Source organism: Athalia rosae, chromosome 4, assembly GCF_917208135.1.
Source record: "Athalia rosae chromosome 4, iyAthRosa1.1, whole genome shotgun sequence".
NCBI lineage: Eukaryota > Metazoa > Arthropoda > Insecta > Hymenoptera > Athaliidae > Athalia > Athalia rosae.
Window position 1 is genome coordinate 14,193,865 of NC_064029.1, and position 18,194 is coordinate 14,212,058.

An 18,194-nucleotide genomic window follows, 5' to 3' on the forward strand; every position below is an offset into this window, starting at 1 on the left:
TGTACGGCAACACTTTAATTAGCTAATTAAAAGTTTTTCTCACACGTTTCATCGTCGGACCAGAAGGTAGAGGAGCTTCAGGGAGAGCTTTTTCGGACCATCGACACAATCGTAGCACACGAGAATGTCCCGACGTATTACCATAGAGTGTTGTTCCTTTGTTTAATTTTTACTACGTGATTCGATCGGATGATCGGTACGTACGATGTGTTAGTAATAATCAGCTCTCATTCACGGTACGTAATTCGAGATACGCGGAAATTTCACCCCTCGATCGTATCGCGATGGTCACGTTTCCGTACCTGAGGACTGTTCCCAATGTGTTATCGCCGCGGTCTGCGTGATCGATAACAATTTTCAATATTTGGAAATTCATGCACATAATACGCTATACATAAGATACGTATATTTTTAGACAAAGTTTCACGGAAGGGATGATAAAATTTATCCGATTTAATCTCGAACTTTTCATCGGCGCGATCGTTACGCGATCATCACTAACCCCAATTATTAGCGTTCACTTTTCGCATTTCTTTCCCTCGGTAATCTACGTATTATAGAGACGATTTCACGTGAGCATAGAGTAATAATAATATCGTCATGCAAAAAAAAAAATAAAAAAAAAAAAAAATCAAGCCGTCAAATTCCGTTCTTCTTGTTATCGCGTCGCACGAAAAGCACCTTCTCACTCCAGCGACATTGATCTCGTCATTAGCTAGGGGTAGTTTTTTTTTTCACTTTTTCTTCCTTTTTTCTCATATCTGCGTAAAAATCACCCCTGACGGTGGGTGTGTAATTTTTTTTGTTCTTTTTCTTTTCATTTTTTCTTTCTCTCTCCACATGGGTCGGACACGCTGCAAGGTCGTGTATTATTTTCTTTACACCGTAAAGACCCGGCCGATGTATGAAATTTTCATTACATACAACCTCGGCCGTTATACGTACGTAGGTAGATTCATACATATTTTCAGGTATTAACGTACATTATGTACATATATTCGTTATATACATATAATCCTGAAATTGCTGCAGCTGGTATTATACATCATATATTATATGCAAAGCGCGTATTATACGTACAGTAAAATCTATATACCAATGCGAAAGAGTGAGGGGAAGTTTATCGCTGTTATAAGAGCGTAATGTTCACAATTTTCCAACAATAAAAGGCGCCATCATGCACGACGTCGGTTCACCTTGACGTCGGGAGAAATACAACCCCGTTATATGCCGGCGTACGGTAGTAGCTCACGTTGCCCACTACTGGGGGAGAAAAAAAAAAAAAAAAATACGACTGTGAAAAGCACTGGGAAAAAGTCTGGAAACAAATGTACTTTTCCAACTACCTGCGGAGTAAAAAAAAGCTCCGTACACGGCGAACACTTTTCATTCGGATAGTCGTCCTCCGTCACGCATTTGCTTCCCGTTTTTTTTTTTTTTTTTGGTTTTTTTTTTCTTTTCAACTTTTTCGAAACCGATTGAAAGTTCTACCCTTTTTACGTGCAAACGGCGTAATCGACGGTCCTAGACAATCTCAAAGGAGACGAATATTCACGGTTCGTTAATTTGATTGCAGTTTTTTTTTATATTTCTTATTCGGACAAACCGATAATTGAATTTGTTATTGCGAGGGTCCTAGTTGTGACTCGCGTTTCCGAATTATGTACACACGTACGTCTAGTTGCTGAGATGATGAAGCTACCAGGATCGATCAATCAAAATTAAACGCGATGACTGGAAATTGGCCGTAGGCATAGTTTGCTCGTTTTATGTACAAGATAACAAGAATAATATCCGTACATAAAGTGAGCAGAAGCGTTCGCGATAGGTGCGTGTACATCAGGAAGGGGCGATCGATCGATTTAACATTGAATAATTGATCTACATTCGGTAAATGAGTATAAATATGGATAGGAAAAGTTGAAAGTTTGGAGAGTACGCGTACGGTGAGAGCGCGATCGAACTGCAGAATGTTTGCACGGTATAATTTTAATCTGGGAATTAGAACTTCCTATACTTTTTATTTTTCTTCTTATTATTCTAACGCTGACACATTTATACCCCAATGTATACTATACGGCATATTACGTAATGATATTCGTGCTACAGTGTAAAGTTCGGAGATATATTTATTTCGAGTGTGAAATAAACGAGATAATATTCGCCGCTGTCAAATTACCGATGGGTCTATAACGTGGCGAGGAAAGCTCCGAGTCTGAGCGGAAAAATTGCAACAGAAACTTTTTTCACAGAATTTCGTTGGAAGAATTTCATTTCTCTTCTATGATCGTTCGACAGCGATGCAATAATCGGTGGAACGTGCCATCGGGCGTAGAAAGAAAAAAAAAAGCAAGGAAAAGATAGAAGAAAGAAAGAAAGAAAGAGAAGAAAAAAAAAACTTGTATAATTTGAAAATCGTCTTGCCTTTTTTTTGATAACGTGGAGTGTCGACAGAGTGTTGGTTTAAATTCAGTGGGTATTCGATAATAACAGCGCCGGATCTGAACCTTGGGTATTACAATTCGTCCGCGCTGTGCAGTCGGCGTTGGCGTTGAATTTTTCTTTCAGTTTTAGTGAGGAAAAGCGACGATGACGAAGACGTAGTCGAATACAAGACTACGAGACTCTACGGCCGTGCCGGATCCGTCTGACTCTAAACGCACACTAACTACTTGTCGCTGGCATCACTTACCCCGAAGCCGTCGGGAAAGAGGCGCGCCCGCGCCCGGCGCCTCTGCACGCAAGCTCGCGTCTCGCCGTACTCGTACAATACAGACGCGATATTCCACAAACACACGGCCGCGAAAACTCACCAAAAAACACCCACATCAACGCGGGTTTTTATACCCGCACACATTCCGCTGGAAAACACGCGCCCACCCCGCGACGACGCGCCGCGCATTAAATTCGGAAAAAGTAAATTTCGCGCGAATTTCGCCGTCGTCGAACCCCCCAGTCGCGCATAGTCATTTTTTTCATTCCAAATTGAGAAGAATCTTCCGACGGAATAACTCGAATTTTTCAGATACTTCGGATATCGCTAATTTGGTTTTTTGAGAGGAAAAAACATGAGAAAGAATATTAAAATACATTCAGAAAATGAGGGAGCATGCTGAGTAAATTGGAAGAAAAGCGAAAAGTTTAAGTAAAGCAGATGAGACAAGATGGCGGGCGAGGGGGAAGATTTTTGAAGCAGGTGGGAAGCTGCAGGCGGCAGCATCCGCGACTATTGGCTGGTTCGGTCCGCGTGGGACTAGGCAGCAGAAACATTTGGACCAAAAATACCCCGCGGAGCAACAAGTAGTTGTTGTGACGCCACTGGAACGGAAAGTTCGCTCCAATTTTTTTTCTTCAATTCTTTTTTGCCTCTCAGTTCCCATTTCTTCTCGTCATTTCGTTTCTATTGGGTTGCCTCAGATTTTGGAGCAGTTTTCACGACGATCTCGAGAGCTTGCTAACCGTTATCGGCGAAATGATTTTATTCGTGACGAGCGTTTAATTAGAAACGTACAAGTTTTCGAATAATTTAAATCGGTTTTTGACTAATTATAAGCGACACGTCGTAACTCTCGCTGACCCAAAGTCGAAAACTTTTCTTCTGGTTCTTTCCAGTTCAAAAAAACTCCTGGGAATATCCGAGTAATTTTAACTACACGTAGATATATGTTGACAATATCGTATTCCCGCGGACTTTTGCGCTCCTACGGGATTTCCGTAACTTTTCTGGGAGTTTGATAAACCGCGCTTGACGAATTTACGACCGTCGTTTATCCCGTACGATGGCTTAAGCTCCAAAGCTGACGAGAAAGAGTATGAAAAAAATCGAACCGATACATCGCACGTCAGTTTTCAGTACGCGATCACCGCGCCTAATCGTCAAATTGGAAGAAAAAAAAAAAAAAAATAGTTAAATACGAAAAGGCTGAGCGAGAAAAAAATTGATAAAATAAAAAGAACCGTACGATGATGAAGAACAAGCTCACTCACGGGCAATTGAAATCATATCGGAGATTGCTGTTATTAAAATAAACGTTGCATACAGGAAGATACGTTGAAGTGGTGACGAGAAATAAAACACCTCTGCATCCGAGATAAAATCCGAGACTCATCCCGTGCTCTCATCTGGAGTGTAGCGAGATTTCTCGACTCGAAATTGCACGACGTTTATCTGCGGTAGACGCGAGGTGGATTGGCTGGCTTACATAAACTGCATTCGGTAAAGAAACGCCCGCGGAATATTGACTCCACAATTTCCTGATTATTCGTAGCGGCGTACATAGAGCGAACGATAATAATTGATTGTCAAAGGGCTGCGGTATGCCAGCCCCGTGGATCGCGTGTGGCGGTAAAGTTGGTACAATAAACCCGCCGGGAACGTGAACTTCTCGAGTGAAATACGTTCGAACGCAAGTAACAAAGAAATCGAGGGAAATAATTTATACATTTTTCGGAGTCTGTCGGAGAGTACGTAGGAACGATTGACGAGCTTATCCGGTCTTCGATGAGTTATGTAATCTAACGTCCGTCGTTAGCGGAGTACAGGAAAAAATCAATAGTTCATACTATAAGGTCGACAGCTGGCGAATGAAATGAAATATGACTGGCAATTTTTTCCGTAACAATCCCTTCGTTCGCGGATCAATTTTATAACGCCTAAAAGCTACCAGCGCTGAATTTTCAATTTCGAGGTCATAATTATTTCAAACTTTTTGATTCCGGTCGAGAATTTCACTATTTTTTCTCCTTCGAACGCGAAAGTAGACGCATTTATTTTTCATCCGGAAAATTATTCGGGGTCTTAATTCGCGATCGAGCTCCATGGCTATGTCTGGTGAGCCAAACTTCGTGCGGCACGGTTCGCTTCGCAGAGATTATGTGTAGTAAAAAGTAGAGACTACTTAAGTATATACATACGCCCGCAGTTTATAATACTTGAGGACTTTTCTCCTCGACCAAAAACTGAAGAAGCTTAGGGAGGCTATTATTAGATGTATTTAATTTGATGTACTTAACAACGGGAGGCGAATCATCGGAATCGGAGGGCCGTGTACACGAAGAGGGTTGACTTGGTTGGTTTTTGCGAAAATAACGTCAAGGGTATAACGTGTATTTTAATCATTGGGACTGAAAGGTGCGACGAAACTTATCATCGGTACTCGTATTTAATTTCGTTCAACCTTTTCGGTATGTTCGAATTTCGCTTGATGCCAGCGAAACTACTCGTTGACGTATCGGAGCCCAATCCTTAAGCAGTGGAAACAAGATGTGTATCGGCGGCTGTAACAAAGCAATTAAGGGTTGGTCAATTGTTGAACAAGCCAAAACGAAAATAACGAACCATGCGTTCTAATATATCTGGCTGGCTGTAGCGAATGGTCGAGCCAAATTAAACGAAAATCGAGCTGACATTTCGAGCTCGTCAGATGGACCAGATATAGAGGGAAGGATTGAAATATTCACCGATTCTCAGATTTGTTAAACAGCGTTGAAAAAAAAAAAAAACAAAGAAAACATGTGAAAGAAAATTAAGACTCGAAGATTTTCGTGCAACATTTTCAAATCCCCTAAAACCTCATCCTCCAGAACATCATAACTTAATTACGAATCCTTTCGACTGTTCAATTATCGCAGTTATGATCCAAAATGACGTCGGATCGCACGATCTCACGAGTCAAAGGGTAAAAAATAATTTTCCACGTTATACCGTAAATCAAATCGCCGGACGTTACGAAGGTAGCAGCCGTTGTTGATTTATTGAAAAAGTACATGTATATAACTATTTCATTAATTAAACTTTCACGCTATATAGTCATGTATGTACGTGACTCGCCGCAAGAGAATTTTTCGCACGAGATTTGAATTTTTTCATAATTGAAAGAAAGAGGACGAAATGCAAAGGACTCGGAGTCCGCTCTCTATAATTGATACAATCGATGAATTTTTCGAGCATTTCGTAGATTACCCGAAAATTATTGGGGTGCACGATTAAAATTAGATCGTACGCACGATGAATAAAAGCCGTCGTGCCGTAAGTAGAGAAAGAGAAAAGTAAAAGGGGAGGGAAGAAATTCAAATTGAATGTGACAGACGTGGGTTGATTTGGATGAGGCAATCGAACTCGTTACGGCAAATAATGAGCTACGTAATGCGGCACGTGCTTCGATCCATTGAAAGATTCTATGTACAACCGTACGTACCTACACACAAAGCCGTGTCCGACGAAAGTTTCTTCGCTGAGTAGTAGTGTACGTAAGTCGAGTTTGCTTTCGCACTAGTATAAAAATTTATACAGGGATGAAAGACGGCGTAAAAAGAAGGGAAAAAAGTGTTGATCAAATAGATATTATACACACCGTTTCTCGCCGACTCAAAGTGATCTATATATAAATATATAAATTTACGCGAGTAGGTACCTATACGTCTACGAAAAGTTAACCCCGCGCATGCGTCTCGCTTACGTGGTGTGTACCGACGAAGGGATGGAAAGGGGTGGTTAACGTGGCTCGTGTACGGTGGCCTCACCGTGGAATTTTCGTAACCAAAAACGTTCGCAGCGCCTGCGCTGGAGTAAATCAAATAACATTGATCCCTTGCATATGTTTTCTCGCGTGATTCAGAAATTTTTCTTCATACACATAAATACGTACGTACGTACCCATGTACGTACACCACACGCGACACATAAACCACGTGTACTTTCGTCGGGTAATTATCGTCGCTCATTTACTTCACCCCCGAACGCGCGATGATCGGGCGTCATGCGAGTGTCGGAATATGGGCGAGGAAAAAATTGAATGATTCAAGTTAAGAGATCAGAGTTTTCTTATGAAAAACATTTTATTACATTCATCTACGAACATTGTTTAAGATATTTAACAGCCTTGCACTCCCGTCCACCACCATTACACCGCAAGCATTGTCGTCAGACATTTCTTCCGTGCGATCCCTGCTCGAAAAATATTGAGGAATTTTTCATTTCTTCACCGATCGTATTTGAATCCTTCTGTTTTATTTTTTGTCTTTAAAGTTTTTGTCTCACTCTTTCGTGTGCGAATTATAACGTAACTATAACGTCGAACTGTTCAAAATTCTTCAACGTCTTCGAAGCGAGGGTTGCGGGATGGAATACGAAACAGGTTTTTTTATTTTCAATTTTTTTTTTTTTTTCCAGGGAGGGAAGAAAGGGGTGAATCATAGGAGCTCCATTTGGTCGGTGCTTCTGACATCGATAGAACACGTAAGGCGCGCGTGAAACGAGAGGGATATAAGGATGAGAAAATAAAATGGGTCGTTGACCGCGTATCGTCGCGCACCCTCTCCGTTCTTTTTTTCTTTTCATTCCTTCTCGTTTTATTAATACAATTTGAGTAATTTAACGCAAGATCATTTTTATTATTCCACCCAATTTGATATGTTAATGGTTAGTGAACAAATATATTTATATAGATATACATTATGTCCTTAACTTAGATACTTTTTTTTTTTTATTTTATATAATAACAGATTATATACGATTTTATTTCATTTGTTCATTATTATTAATTTTTTTTTTTTTTCAACTTATTTCTAATTGTTTTCAAAATATTTAAATAAATTCGCATCCTATGTAATGAAACATATCGATCGATATCGATACTATCAATTTTTATGCATCGTACGTGTTACAGTTTATTATACGTTCAATTTTATTCCGACTGGTTATCTATACAGTTATTGAAATATGCGGTTATAATTTTTTTTTTTCTTCTTCTTTTATTCGTTCAATTATTAATGGTTGAATTTTAATTAAATCTCTCCGTTTTTTTTGTTTTTTTTTCTTGTAATCGTTACTTTTCTTTTTTTAACTTCAAGCTCATCTCTTCGCTCAAAGTTGAACGATGTGAAAAATTCAAGTCATACTTTGAACGAAAAAATCGCGTGTCAAATTGACGCTATTTTATATCTAAAAGAGACACTATTATTTGAGCCTTTTCATACACATTACATATTGCCTCGTAGTTTTAATGTTATAATTCATTACCGATATAGGTCGTATCGTTATCATTTTTTAGGGATGAAAGGAGAAAATCAAATTCCTTTCGCGTCGGTTTCTCTCTCATTCTTTTTTCTTCTTCACTCGCAATAATTATTTACAATTAATCGATAATTATAATTATTCACAATAACGCATCATCCGAATACCTGTGTTGTGTATATGTCTATAATATATAAACGTTTTGATCTTCAAAGTAAATACGGCCTAGCCTCGACTGCAGGTTTCGTTATACTTAAATTATCACATCGTTTCAAAGAAACTTTCTTACATAAGATTTTACAAGGAATTCTGAAAATTTCTACATTCAGATCTTAACTCTTTAAATATTCATCTATACCGTTATGATTAAATTTTATTTTTATCATTCATCTTTTAACTTAGGCGGTACTATTATTTTATTTGTCGATTTTTTATTCTTTTATTTTCTTCTCGATAATTTGGCGTGCGCGTGGATTTACATGATCATATACTATTACAGAGTCAAGCATAGAAGCGATTGTCGACCGCAACGCCTCTGGGCATGTAATTTATTCCCCGTGTTTTTACTTTATTTTTCTCTTTCCCTTTTTTTGGAAAACAAAAATGAAACGCAAAGTAACGTTCTTTTCATCTCAAAGGGATACCTGCAGGCAAAGGCCGCCCATTCTATACTTATCTACCTTATACAGCGGCCGTTTTTTTTTTATCATCCCCTTACGGAATCCCCTTCAATTTTTGGTACTTTTAGATTTCGCATGTGAATTTTTTTCTCTTTTTGTTTTCCCTTCTCTCTCCCTTCGTATCTCTTGAGTTTTTTTTTTTTTACTCTTCTAGCCGGCAATGCGTCCGAGGCGAACCGCCCTTCGTCCTTTCAATCTCTACGCCATCGCAGGTGTAGATCTAAAGCGGCGTTTCGTCCTCTCGGAGTTACCTCGGCGTGGAGGGAGGCGGTGGTGGTCATACCGCACTTCCGGCGTAGTAACTGCCCTTTCCCGTAACTCCGGGTCCGCGTTTTCTCTTCTCACATTCCAACGTACTGAACGTGTTTTGGGCGATTTGAGATTTTCTCTTCGGATTTTGAAGCGTCATGCTTCGCTGACTCGAATTCGAACTGGAACTCGTACCTGGCTCGGACACACCGAGAATCCCCGAATGAATGGTACCGAAATTTTGGTACGTGAATTGCGACTGTATCGCCGATACCGTTGAATTTTGATGCTTCAATGTTATCGGCACCGTCTGACCCGCCAAACTGTTGTATTGGCTGTCAAAGCCGAAGGACGTGTCCAGCAGACATTCACCCTTGTCCGAATAACCGCCGCCGCCGAGTCTCGAATCGAGAAGTCCTTCTTTGTCGGCGAAACCGCTGAGTCTCGAGTCGACGACGCTCTGCCCGGAGAATTCCGTGTACCTTGGCTCGATTCCTAAATTGTGTTCCTTGCTGTCGGTAAACGCGATCATATTCTGCCTCGAGCCGGACAAAATTCTCGAATCCATGAGACTCTCTTTATCAGCGAAACCACTTAGGCGCGAATCGATTATACTCTGTTCTGGCTTATCGACGAACGTAAAACGCGGGTCGACATTTTTGTTATCGGGGTAAGCTGGTAACATGTTGGAGAGGTCGGTTTTATCTACGTAACTTATTGCCTGTGGATTCGAGGCGCATATATCCGGCGCTGTTTTGCACAGCAGGGACGTACCCTCCTCGGGAAGTCGTTGAGGACCTGAAACAAAAAATATACCCGTCACTCCCTTTCGAAAATCAAAAATAATCATCGAAAAAAAAACAAAAACCCCTCGGAAAGAAAGCGGGAAAGTGCGAACGACCTCGCCTCGATCCCGCCAATTTTTTTCCACTCGATATCGAGTCGGAATGTCCGGGATTCCACCCCGTTCCACCTTTCGCGCTTTGTACGTACGTTCACGTCGAGGAAATGGTTGTACCGGCTGCAATAATTTGAGCTTACCTTTTGTTGGCTGATGGAATCCTCGCGTTTGCGGTGGTCCCGGTGACTTTTGGTGTGCCCTAACGAGGTACTCCGAACTGAGACCTCTCTGCTCTCGCAGTTTCCTTTCAGCACCCGGTACCATGACCCTCACCTGAAAAGGAACGATAACGTTTACGTACGGATACGAGCGGACATTTCGTTACGAAAGAATTTCGCGGGTCCGGATGCCGTTCGTTTATCGGTTGCAGTTGATATCAACGCATCGACCCAATTCTCATGTAAAAATAATCGCCCCGATCTCATTTCCCTCCGTAACCGTACCGGTGATTAGCGTGGATCCTAGTGCATGCGCTTTCGAATGCGATAACATAATGACTAAAAGATGAGATTGAATCGACGAACGGATTACATTGCACTACTCGTCCGTCGGATGGGTTAATAATTAATTTACAATCCCCATGCATCGGTGAAACCCTGCCGATGTGCAGGGGATTATTAACGTACTTTGTGAAAAAAAAAAAATTTTCACTCATTTTACAAACTTTATTAATCGATCATTGTAGCGATCATTCGTCATTCTGTTGAATGGATCAGATTAAATTCTGGAAAAATGAAAAGGAAAGGATAATTCGCTGTCGCGGTCGAAAAAAGAAAAAACAGTAAGAACTGAAAGACCGTCCGTTTTGCGGCTGATATTTAGTGGTAAAAGATATCACCGTACCATGTCTTCGACCGTTGGAAATCTCGCCATGTAACCAGATACGGTGAGCAGAGCGGCCACCTCGGCCAGGATTAGAGCGAGTCCCGATAATTGAAGACACCAGCCGTACTGGTACTGAGGAAGGCCTTTTTCGTCGGACGGGATCCGGAAAGTTGATGGAAAAATGTATTTCCGGGGCAGCTCGAGTGAAGCATCCGACAAAGCCGATGCCAGCACGAATAAACCGCCGCCGAGAGAAAGCCCTGGAGAAATAGAGGAGAACATATTTTTTCACAAACTTCGCTTGATCCTTCGTTACAAATTTTTGTTTCCATTTTTTTTTTTTTTTTTTTCAATATTTTTTACACTCGTCGCGATTTTTGCGTTCTTCGGCACCGTCGTTACCTCTTGGAACTGGGTTAAGCTCGCGTGGTTCACAATGTACGTGGTAACAGCAGATAGAAACTGCGAATTTCGCACCACGCAGAATGTTCGTGAAAAACCGACGCTGCTTCGTCGGAACGAAACGTCGAGAATATATCAGGGCGACCGAATTGCGGTCTCGAAATAATGCTTCGAAAAGACGGTGAGCTTACTTCTCACATCCGATATCCGTATAGCTTGGCAACTTTCGAGATTCGAGATGAGACATTCTTTAAATAAAAAGGAGAGGTCAGATATGAGAGAAAAACTCTAATGGACTTACGACGTAATACCGAAGGTCTCAGCTGGTTTAGTGTATCGTAACAAATAATGTAACAGGAAAGGAGCAGCGCACAGGGTGCACAGAGGGATGAGCTGCAGGATACGGGGATACAAAACGAGAAAAATAAAGGAAAAACGGGAAAAAAAATGAGAAGAACAAAAAAAAAAAAAAAAAAGTAGGAAGTGACGAATCTACTCGCTCTTGTGTATAGGAAGAACGAAATGGGTGCGGGTGAAGAGAGAGGAAAACTGCTATCCATCTCAGGGCGCGCTGCGAAAGGCCTATTTTTTGCCGTATATATATATACCCACCCGACCAACACTGTGATGTAAATCTGTTCGCTACATTATTAATATACGGGCCGCGTGTCGGCAAAAAAACATTGTTTAGTATTTTATTGCTGCCCGCAAGTAATTATCTCGTGGATATTTATGAGCCCCCAACGTAGGATGTGTATATATATCTATCGGAAAATGAGAAGGACCACGTGCAGATTTGATGGTGAATATCGTACCGGGTTCTCCCAATATTACAAAATTTTCTTTCGGATTGAAAAGTTGAAAAAAAGTCGCTCCGAAAAAGAACGGAACACGACAGAAGTCTGAAATTATTATCGCCAGATTTTTTACCGATAAAAAAAAAAGTCAAACCCATACCGAATTGTCGCGGAGTTCAACAAAATCGAGAGTCGGGCGTACACATGTCACTGTTTTTTGCCAACCGGTTCGATACGCAGACTAAAGGGGATGCCCGAACTTATCGTTTTGTCTCTGTTATCAATTGTTCTTTTCTTTTCACTCCTCGCGATCGATATATTCCCTCGTTTTATCACGCTCATTGATCTTTTTTTTTTTTTTTTTTTGTTCTCCACATTCAATTGTACCATTCAGACACGTGTATACCGCGTATACCACAGTCATTTGGGGAATAAAGAATGAAAAACGTACAAATAATCGTTTATCTCGCACCCTCTGCTTTTCTGACCGGCCAAGAAAACAATAGCAAATTTTTTTATTCGTAATTACCCAACCAGATACTGCGGAGTCCAGATGTCCGATATTATCAATCGCTACGTTTTTTCTGACCATGAAACGCGGAAGGGCAACGATATCATCGTAATTAGCGCACCTTCGATTTTCAAAATTGGAGGGTCTCGTGGTCGGCGATGCCAAATTACAGTACGCGTGGAGAAAAAGAAAATGGAAAGTGAAAGTGGAAGAGATGTCCATCTCGCAGGCCCTCGACTAATAGATCGTCGAGGGTGAAGGGAACTTTTATAAAACTCGATAGTTCCCCGACGTTCAATCAAGCTGGCGTGTAAAATTTCATTGCGAACATTCCACGTTTGAATTTTAGAGTGAAATTTTTATGAGAATTTTGTAAAGTAATATCCATACAGGTAACGTGTTCGTAAATTGACGGTGACGGTGAGCTGTATTTTCTCGTTGCCGACAGCGTCAACTGTAGTTTCGAATTCACTTGTGCGTCGTTTTATGCGAAAATTTGTAAAAATCAGCTAAAAATCGTATCGCTGTGTGCCGAAGACGGCGACACTCGGATTTGATAACTGACGTTGTGCGAATTCGCGAATAGCTTTGAAAATCGCGACTTCGTCCGATTTGAGAATAATCCTTGTCTTTTTTTCCAATGGAAAGATATTCATACGAGAGACAGGAGAAAAATCTAGCGATTCTCGCTATGGTAATTTCCGCGTATAAATGTCAAATAAAATTCGCAGAATGTAATACCATAGCTGGCTGCGGATATCAATTAGCGAAATCATTTATCAGACAAATGGTGCGTGTAATTGGTACAAGTCGCGTGCGAGGTGAATATAAATTGTTGCAATTTTAATTCCGTTCGAAACAGCGCAATAAAACGCCAGCGAGCGTAAGGAAGAAAAAACGAGAAAAGAAAAAAACCACCCATTCCAAGCTCCAGATTCCCCTGGTATCAAATCCACGCTATACCCTCGACGAAGAGATGGTGAAAGCAACTGACGCATAAAGAAGGTGATCTTTAAATTTGCATAGGCGTAAAAACCGAGCGCTTACGACAAAATCACCGTTTCAGAATCAGCCTGAAAAGAGGAATCGATCTCGTATGTATATATATAATATAAATACAGGACATGTGCGGGCTTATCTTCATCTTGATTTTTCTTCATCTGAAATTTTTTTGTTTTCTTTATTTTTTACTTTATCATACTTTCGGAAAAAAGATGAGCTCTACCCGGCGTTGATTTACATTATCTTATACTTCCTTTTTTGCTCCAACTGTGGAATTGGCCCGGGAGTTGCTCGCCCGACTTATTATTCAAAAGTATTTTGAACATTCTTTTTGTTTCTCAAACCGTCGTATAGATTATACTCGTACATGAAGTTTTTACCGCACGGGATTTTTCTCTTATTCCTAAAAAAAAACTTTTCTTTCGCATTCTCGTATATTCGACGCATAAATATTTTTACGATCCTTACGTTACGGGATTCGATAAAATAAACGAATCTGTAGAATTTGTACGTCAACGGTGAGTGAAACGGTGATTTTAACACGTTTCATTCTCCGATACCGAAAACACGCGTACTTCTCCAACGTGTATAATATTTCATCGCATACAACGAGGAATAAAAACCAATTCGCCAACCGAAGAATATTTCTTCCCGTTCGTCATTTTTGGTTTTTCCGCGATGAGAGAAACGGCCGTCAGGAGACGTCGTACCCCGTTTTGACCGCGTGACATGACGTGGAATTATTGTGGGATTATTTTTTGTCGCCATAAGAAACCGACGGGGATGATTCCCCAGCGAGAAACTGAATAATACCGTCGCCCGTACGGTGAAGTTAGCCGTGTGCGCTGTGGGTCCTTTTAGGTAGGTATGTGGCAAAACTGTACGTTAAACTTTCGGCAACACACATCCGTCACTGAAAAACAAATAACGACTACGGGGCGCCTCGACGGTGGTATTTACCTATATCACGTATGTACGTAAGGCGCGGTTCGCGGTACAAATATGGTGAGGAATTTGCAGTTTCAATGAAACCCGGGCGAGCTTTTATCCGGCCGCTCGCGAGCGGAAACGTGCCGACCGATGCGGAAAACTCTAACTTTTTGATCGGGAAGAAAACAAAAGAATTAAACGACCGAAGTATTATATGTACATATAGATCACCGATGGAAAAGCGACTCTGGATACTCCGGCCCCAGATTCCAAGGGTACAGCTATAGAAGTAGAATAGTTATTGCCTACGCCTAGAAAACTCCGGAGTCAATAACAGATTCTCATCGAAATTTAAAGGCCGGGAATTCTCGCATTCAACGAAGAATGAACCACCCGATCTTAATCACGTGAAACGGAAAGCTCGCTTCCTCTATGAATATTACGTCACTGACTAATTTTCTAATTAAAAAAAAAAAAAAAGAAAAAAGAAAGCTCTCGATCGATTCAAAGCAACTGCGCCCCTGTTCGTGAGATTTTGTAATCGACCGCACAACTCGTAATATTATATCGAACAAAAATTACGAGGCGCGTACGCCGCGAGTCCGGTGATTCGTGAGCAGAGCTTGGGTCTTAAGAAAATTGTCTAGACGATATTTAAGGCGGGCGAACGAAATGTCAGACATGTGTGATAAATATGCGATATCAAGCGAAAATAATCACGAAGCGTGTTTCCCGCGTAAAGCTGATTAAAAGTGTTTTTGAATTAGGGTGGATTTGACGTGGTTATTACGTATCCAACGGAGTGTTACTTCGTACGAAGTAAAAGCCCTCCATGATGTTCTGCTTTTTCGAATCCTTTTCGAAATTTCCCCGATTTTCAATTAGTCCGGATCACCTGATCGGGGAACATCATGACGTGTTCGTTGAATCCCATAGTCAAACGATCGTTGATTCGGATAATACGACTTTGGAGTGGGGAACACGGGATTACTAGAAGTACCTAATTCATCAATATTCTCGGGTACATGTATAATAGACACCGCGATGGAAATTTACATATTCGTAGAATACATATTTATCATCGGTTCTATGACGTATAATTATAATTGACTCGAGTTCCAATTAGTAATAATTGTCTTTAATTATATTTTTTTTTTTTTCTCGTTGGTCTCATGTAATTTGTTCGTAAATTTAATTTGAACAAGACGAATTATATATATATATATATATATATACGTAACGCGTTTATTACGCTCCTTCACTCAGCTCGGATATATTCTGACCGTGCGCGTCGTCTCCCAATTAGTTCTAGTTAGCGATGCACGTGTTCCAAGTTGCTGATGGAGGAAAGGGTTATTATATGGTTACAAGGATCCTGACGACCTAGGGTTTCTACGACGTGGTGGGCAAGAAACGACTTTGGATGGTTGAGAGAACGGGGACAAGGATTCCCGTTCGTGCGGTCAGTGATAGTAAAACAGTTTCCCTGATTATTGTTGATTGGTCGACAAGAAACTTAGGATTAGATTGTTATACCGAATATCACCGGACGGCACCCCAAATTAATCGGATCAACTTGATCGTATTTTTCCTCATCGTGAATCGGGCGAATTCAGCTGAGAAAATTGATGAAATTGAATGACTGCTCAAATCGAAATTTTACCTCAATATACGAATCAGCACAGTGAGTTAAAAAAAGATGAAGACTGATCCAAGTATCTAAATTTTCCCTCTCCGAAAAAACGCGACAAATTTCATAGATAGAATTATTTGGCTTGCAGATCTGGATTCCTGAGGTTGAAATACATAAGAATACGATGTGCAACCGAATTTAAAAAATTGGATTCCTGACTCCAGAATCCAAACAAAATTAAATGGGTCCCCCTTCGAATTTTTTCGTTTTTTTGGCCCAAGAATGAAGTATCTTTCAAAATTGATCGTGTAACGTATTTGGATCTCAGAAACACGAATGTGGTGCCAAAATCTCCAAATTTTTCGATGTTGCTAAAAGTAAGCTTCGAATAATCGAAAAATTTCTTCAATAAAAGGTCGCCACTATCCGTTCGTCTTGTGCTTGTTTAGTTTTCATTTTTTTTTTCTATCCAAAATGAATCTCATTCGACGAATAGCTATGTGCATACATCTCAATATCCCTCTATCTTTGGCATTGTTTATTTTCTTCACACGTTCCGTATATTCCATTTTATTCGTTCTTCGCGATCCCCAACCCGTTCTCGTCGTCTCCTTTTTCCATCCCTCCCCAATCTCACGGCAAATATTTACCAAAGTGGGAAACCCTCGACCCATAGCAGCAGCCGAAAGCTCCGATTCCCTCCCGTGCAAAGGGTAAATAAGGTTTTTTTTTCTATTCCTCTTCTACTTTGTTTTTTTTTTTTTTTTTATTATTTTTTCATCATCTTTTTCGTTTTTTTCTCTACTGCAAGTCAACTGGCTGCTTCAGAATTGAGCACTTGCGACGAGAGGAAAAGTGTAGGTGAACTGTATATTTGTTATACTTATATACTAAGCTACCGTAGCTATTCCGCGTAGAATGTAGATAGTATATCTCTCTAAGTTCTGCTCAAGGGTTCTTACAACAAACTTTGTTCGGTTTAACTATATATGGAGTACATATATGATATATATATATATATATATTGTATGTATACATAAGGCTATTGAGAATGATCGATCACTTTTCAAACGAGAGCTGGATTCAAGTTTCAATTTGTACCCCTTACAGCTTTTTACCAACGCGTAAAAAGTTGCCCTCCAAGAGCAAGAAGAAGAAGAAGAAGAAGTAAAAGAAAAATAAGAAGGAGGATCAAATTCCAAAATACTGCACGATCGTACAAACTCTGTCGTAATGTAGATGAGATATAAAATTCGTTCGATTCAATAATCGCTGACCTCACGTCGAATTCGAGTGGGTAAAGAAAGAATAAAGAAGAAATTTGAACCGTGGGAAAAAATTTATCGCCGTTCATAAATTTATCGGAAGACTCACGACGATCGACCGTGACGAACAAAGCTGGGGATTTCTGAGCTCGGGGCAGGGACGACTCCTGATTCGATTATTGTTTAATTAGCCGCACAGTCGATACGAGTTAACGTCAATCGTCTGATAACTGGTTTAAGAGTAATCTCTTCCGAAACCCCATGAGGATCAGACATCACGGCCAATGAAGTAAGTTCGCGAAAGCATACGAGTGGCCAGATGATGATAAAATAAACCTTGGAATTTTTTAATTCGGTTTCGCCAAATCTCATCAATCGGATATCGGACCGTCGACCGAATTAATTAAATAGTTCGGGACGCCGATTCACTTTGGTTCGTCTATTTTGAAGAGAATCTCGAATCGAACGAAGCATTTTTTTCACCTCCGCGTTACCCCACAGCGATACAGTTTGCGGAGTTTTCGTCGTGGTTGAAATTCCAGAAGACGGTTAGACGTTGATCTGAGGAAATTCTTATTCCATGAGTTTCCTGCCGACTATGCCCCTCCTAACCCACAGCGGAGTGCAACAAGCGTTTTCCCTCACGTGCGGAATAACTCTTCCTTATACTGCGGGAGGAACTGCTGTGCGCATCTACCGTTCACGCGAGCACGTACACGTACGAACGTATTATGCTCCATACAACGGATCCCCGGTATGTTGCAAGCAAAACTTATCTCGCTGTTTCACGACTTAACCCCCCCCCCCCCCCCCCCATCCCCCCTTTCCTGTTCGTCTAGTTGCAATGTGGACGTCTAAACTGTCGAGAAATAAGCGAGACACTCTCCTGACTTCGGATCGCAGAAGTACAACACCTGATGTCAACTAGCTATAACAATAATAGCTGCCAACCAGATGCCAACCAGTCGCGAATCTTCGAGGGGAT

The 18,194-nt window shown here is 40.8% G+C and overlaps 1 protein-coding gene across 6 annotated transcripts in view; it reads right to left on the minus strand.

Moving 5' to 3' along the window:
* Nucleotides 1-6,818: 6,818 nt before the first annotated feature.
* The window catches only part of LOC105693565, a 104,550-nt gene continuing 93,174 nt past the window's right edge, over nt 6,819-18,194 (minus strand). For all 6 annotated transcript variants that reach the window (XM_048654555.1, XM_048654553.1, XM_048654554.1 and 3 more), the window contains exons 5-7: nt 10,688-10,929; nt 9,985-10,117; nt 6,819-9,741 (exon numbers count right to left, since the gene is read on the minus strand). In XM_048654555.1, the coding sequence (XP_048510512.1) occupies nt 8,972-9,741; nt 9,985-10,117; nt 10,688-10,929 (1,145 nt within the window). In that variant the 3' untranslated portion in view covers nt 6,819-8,971. The remainder of the gene's footprint in view (nt 9,742-9,984; nt 10,118-10,687; nt 10,930-18,194) is intronic.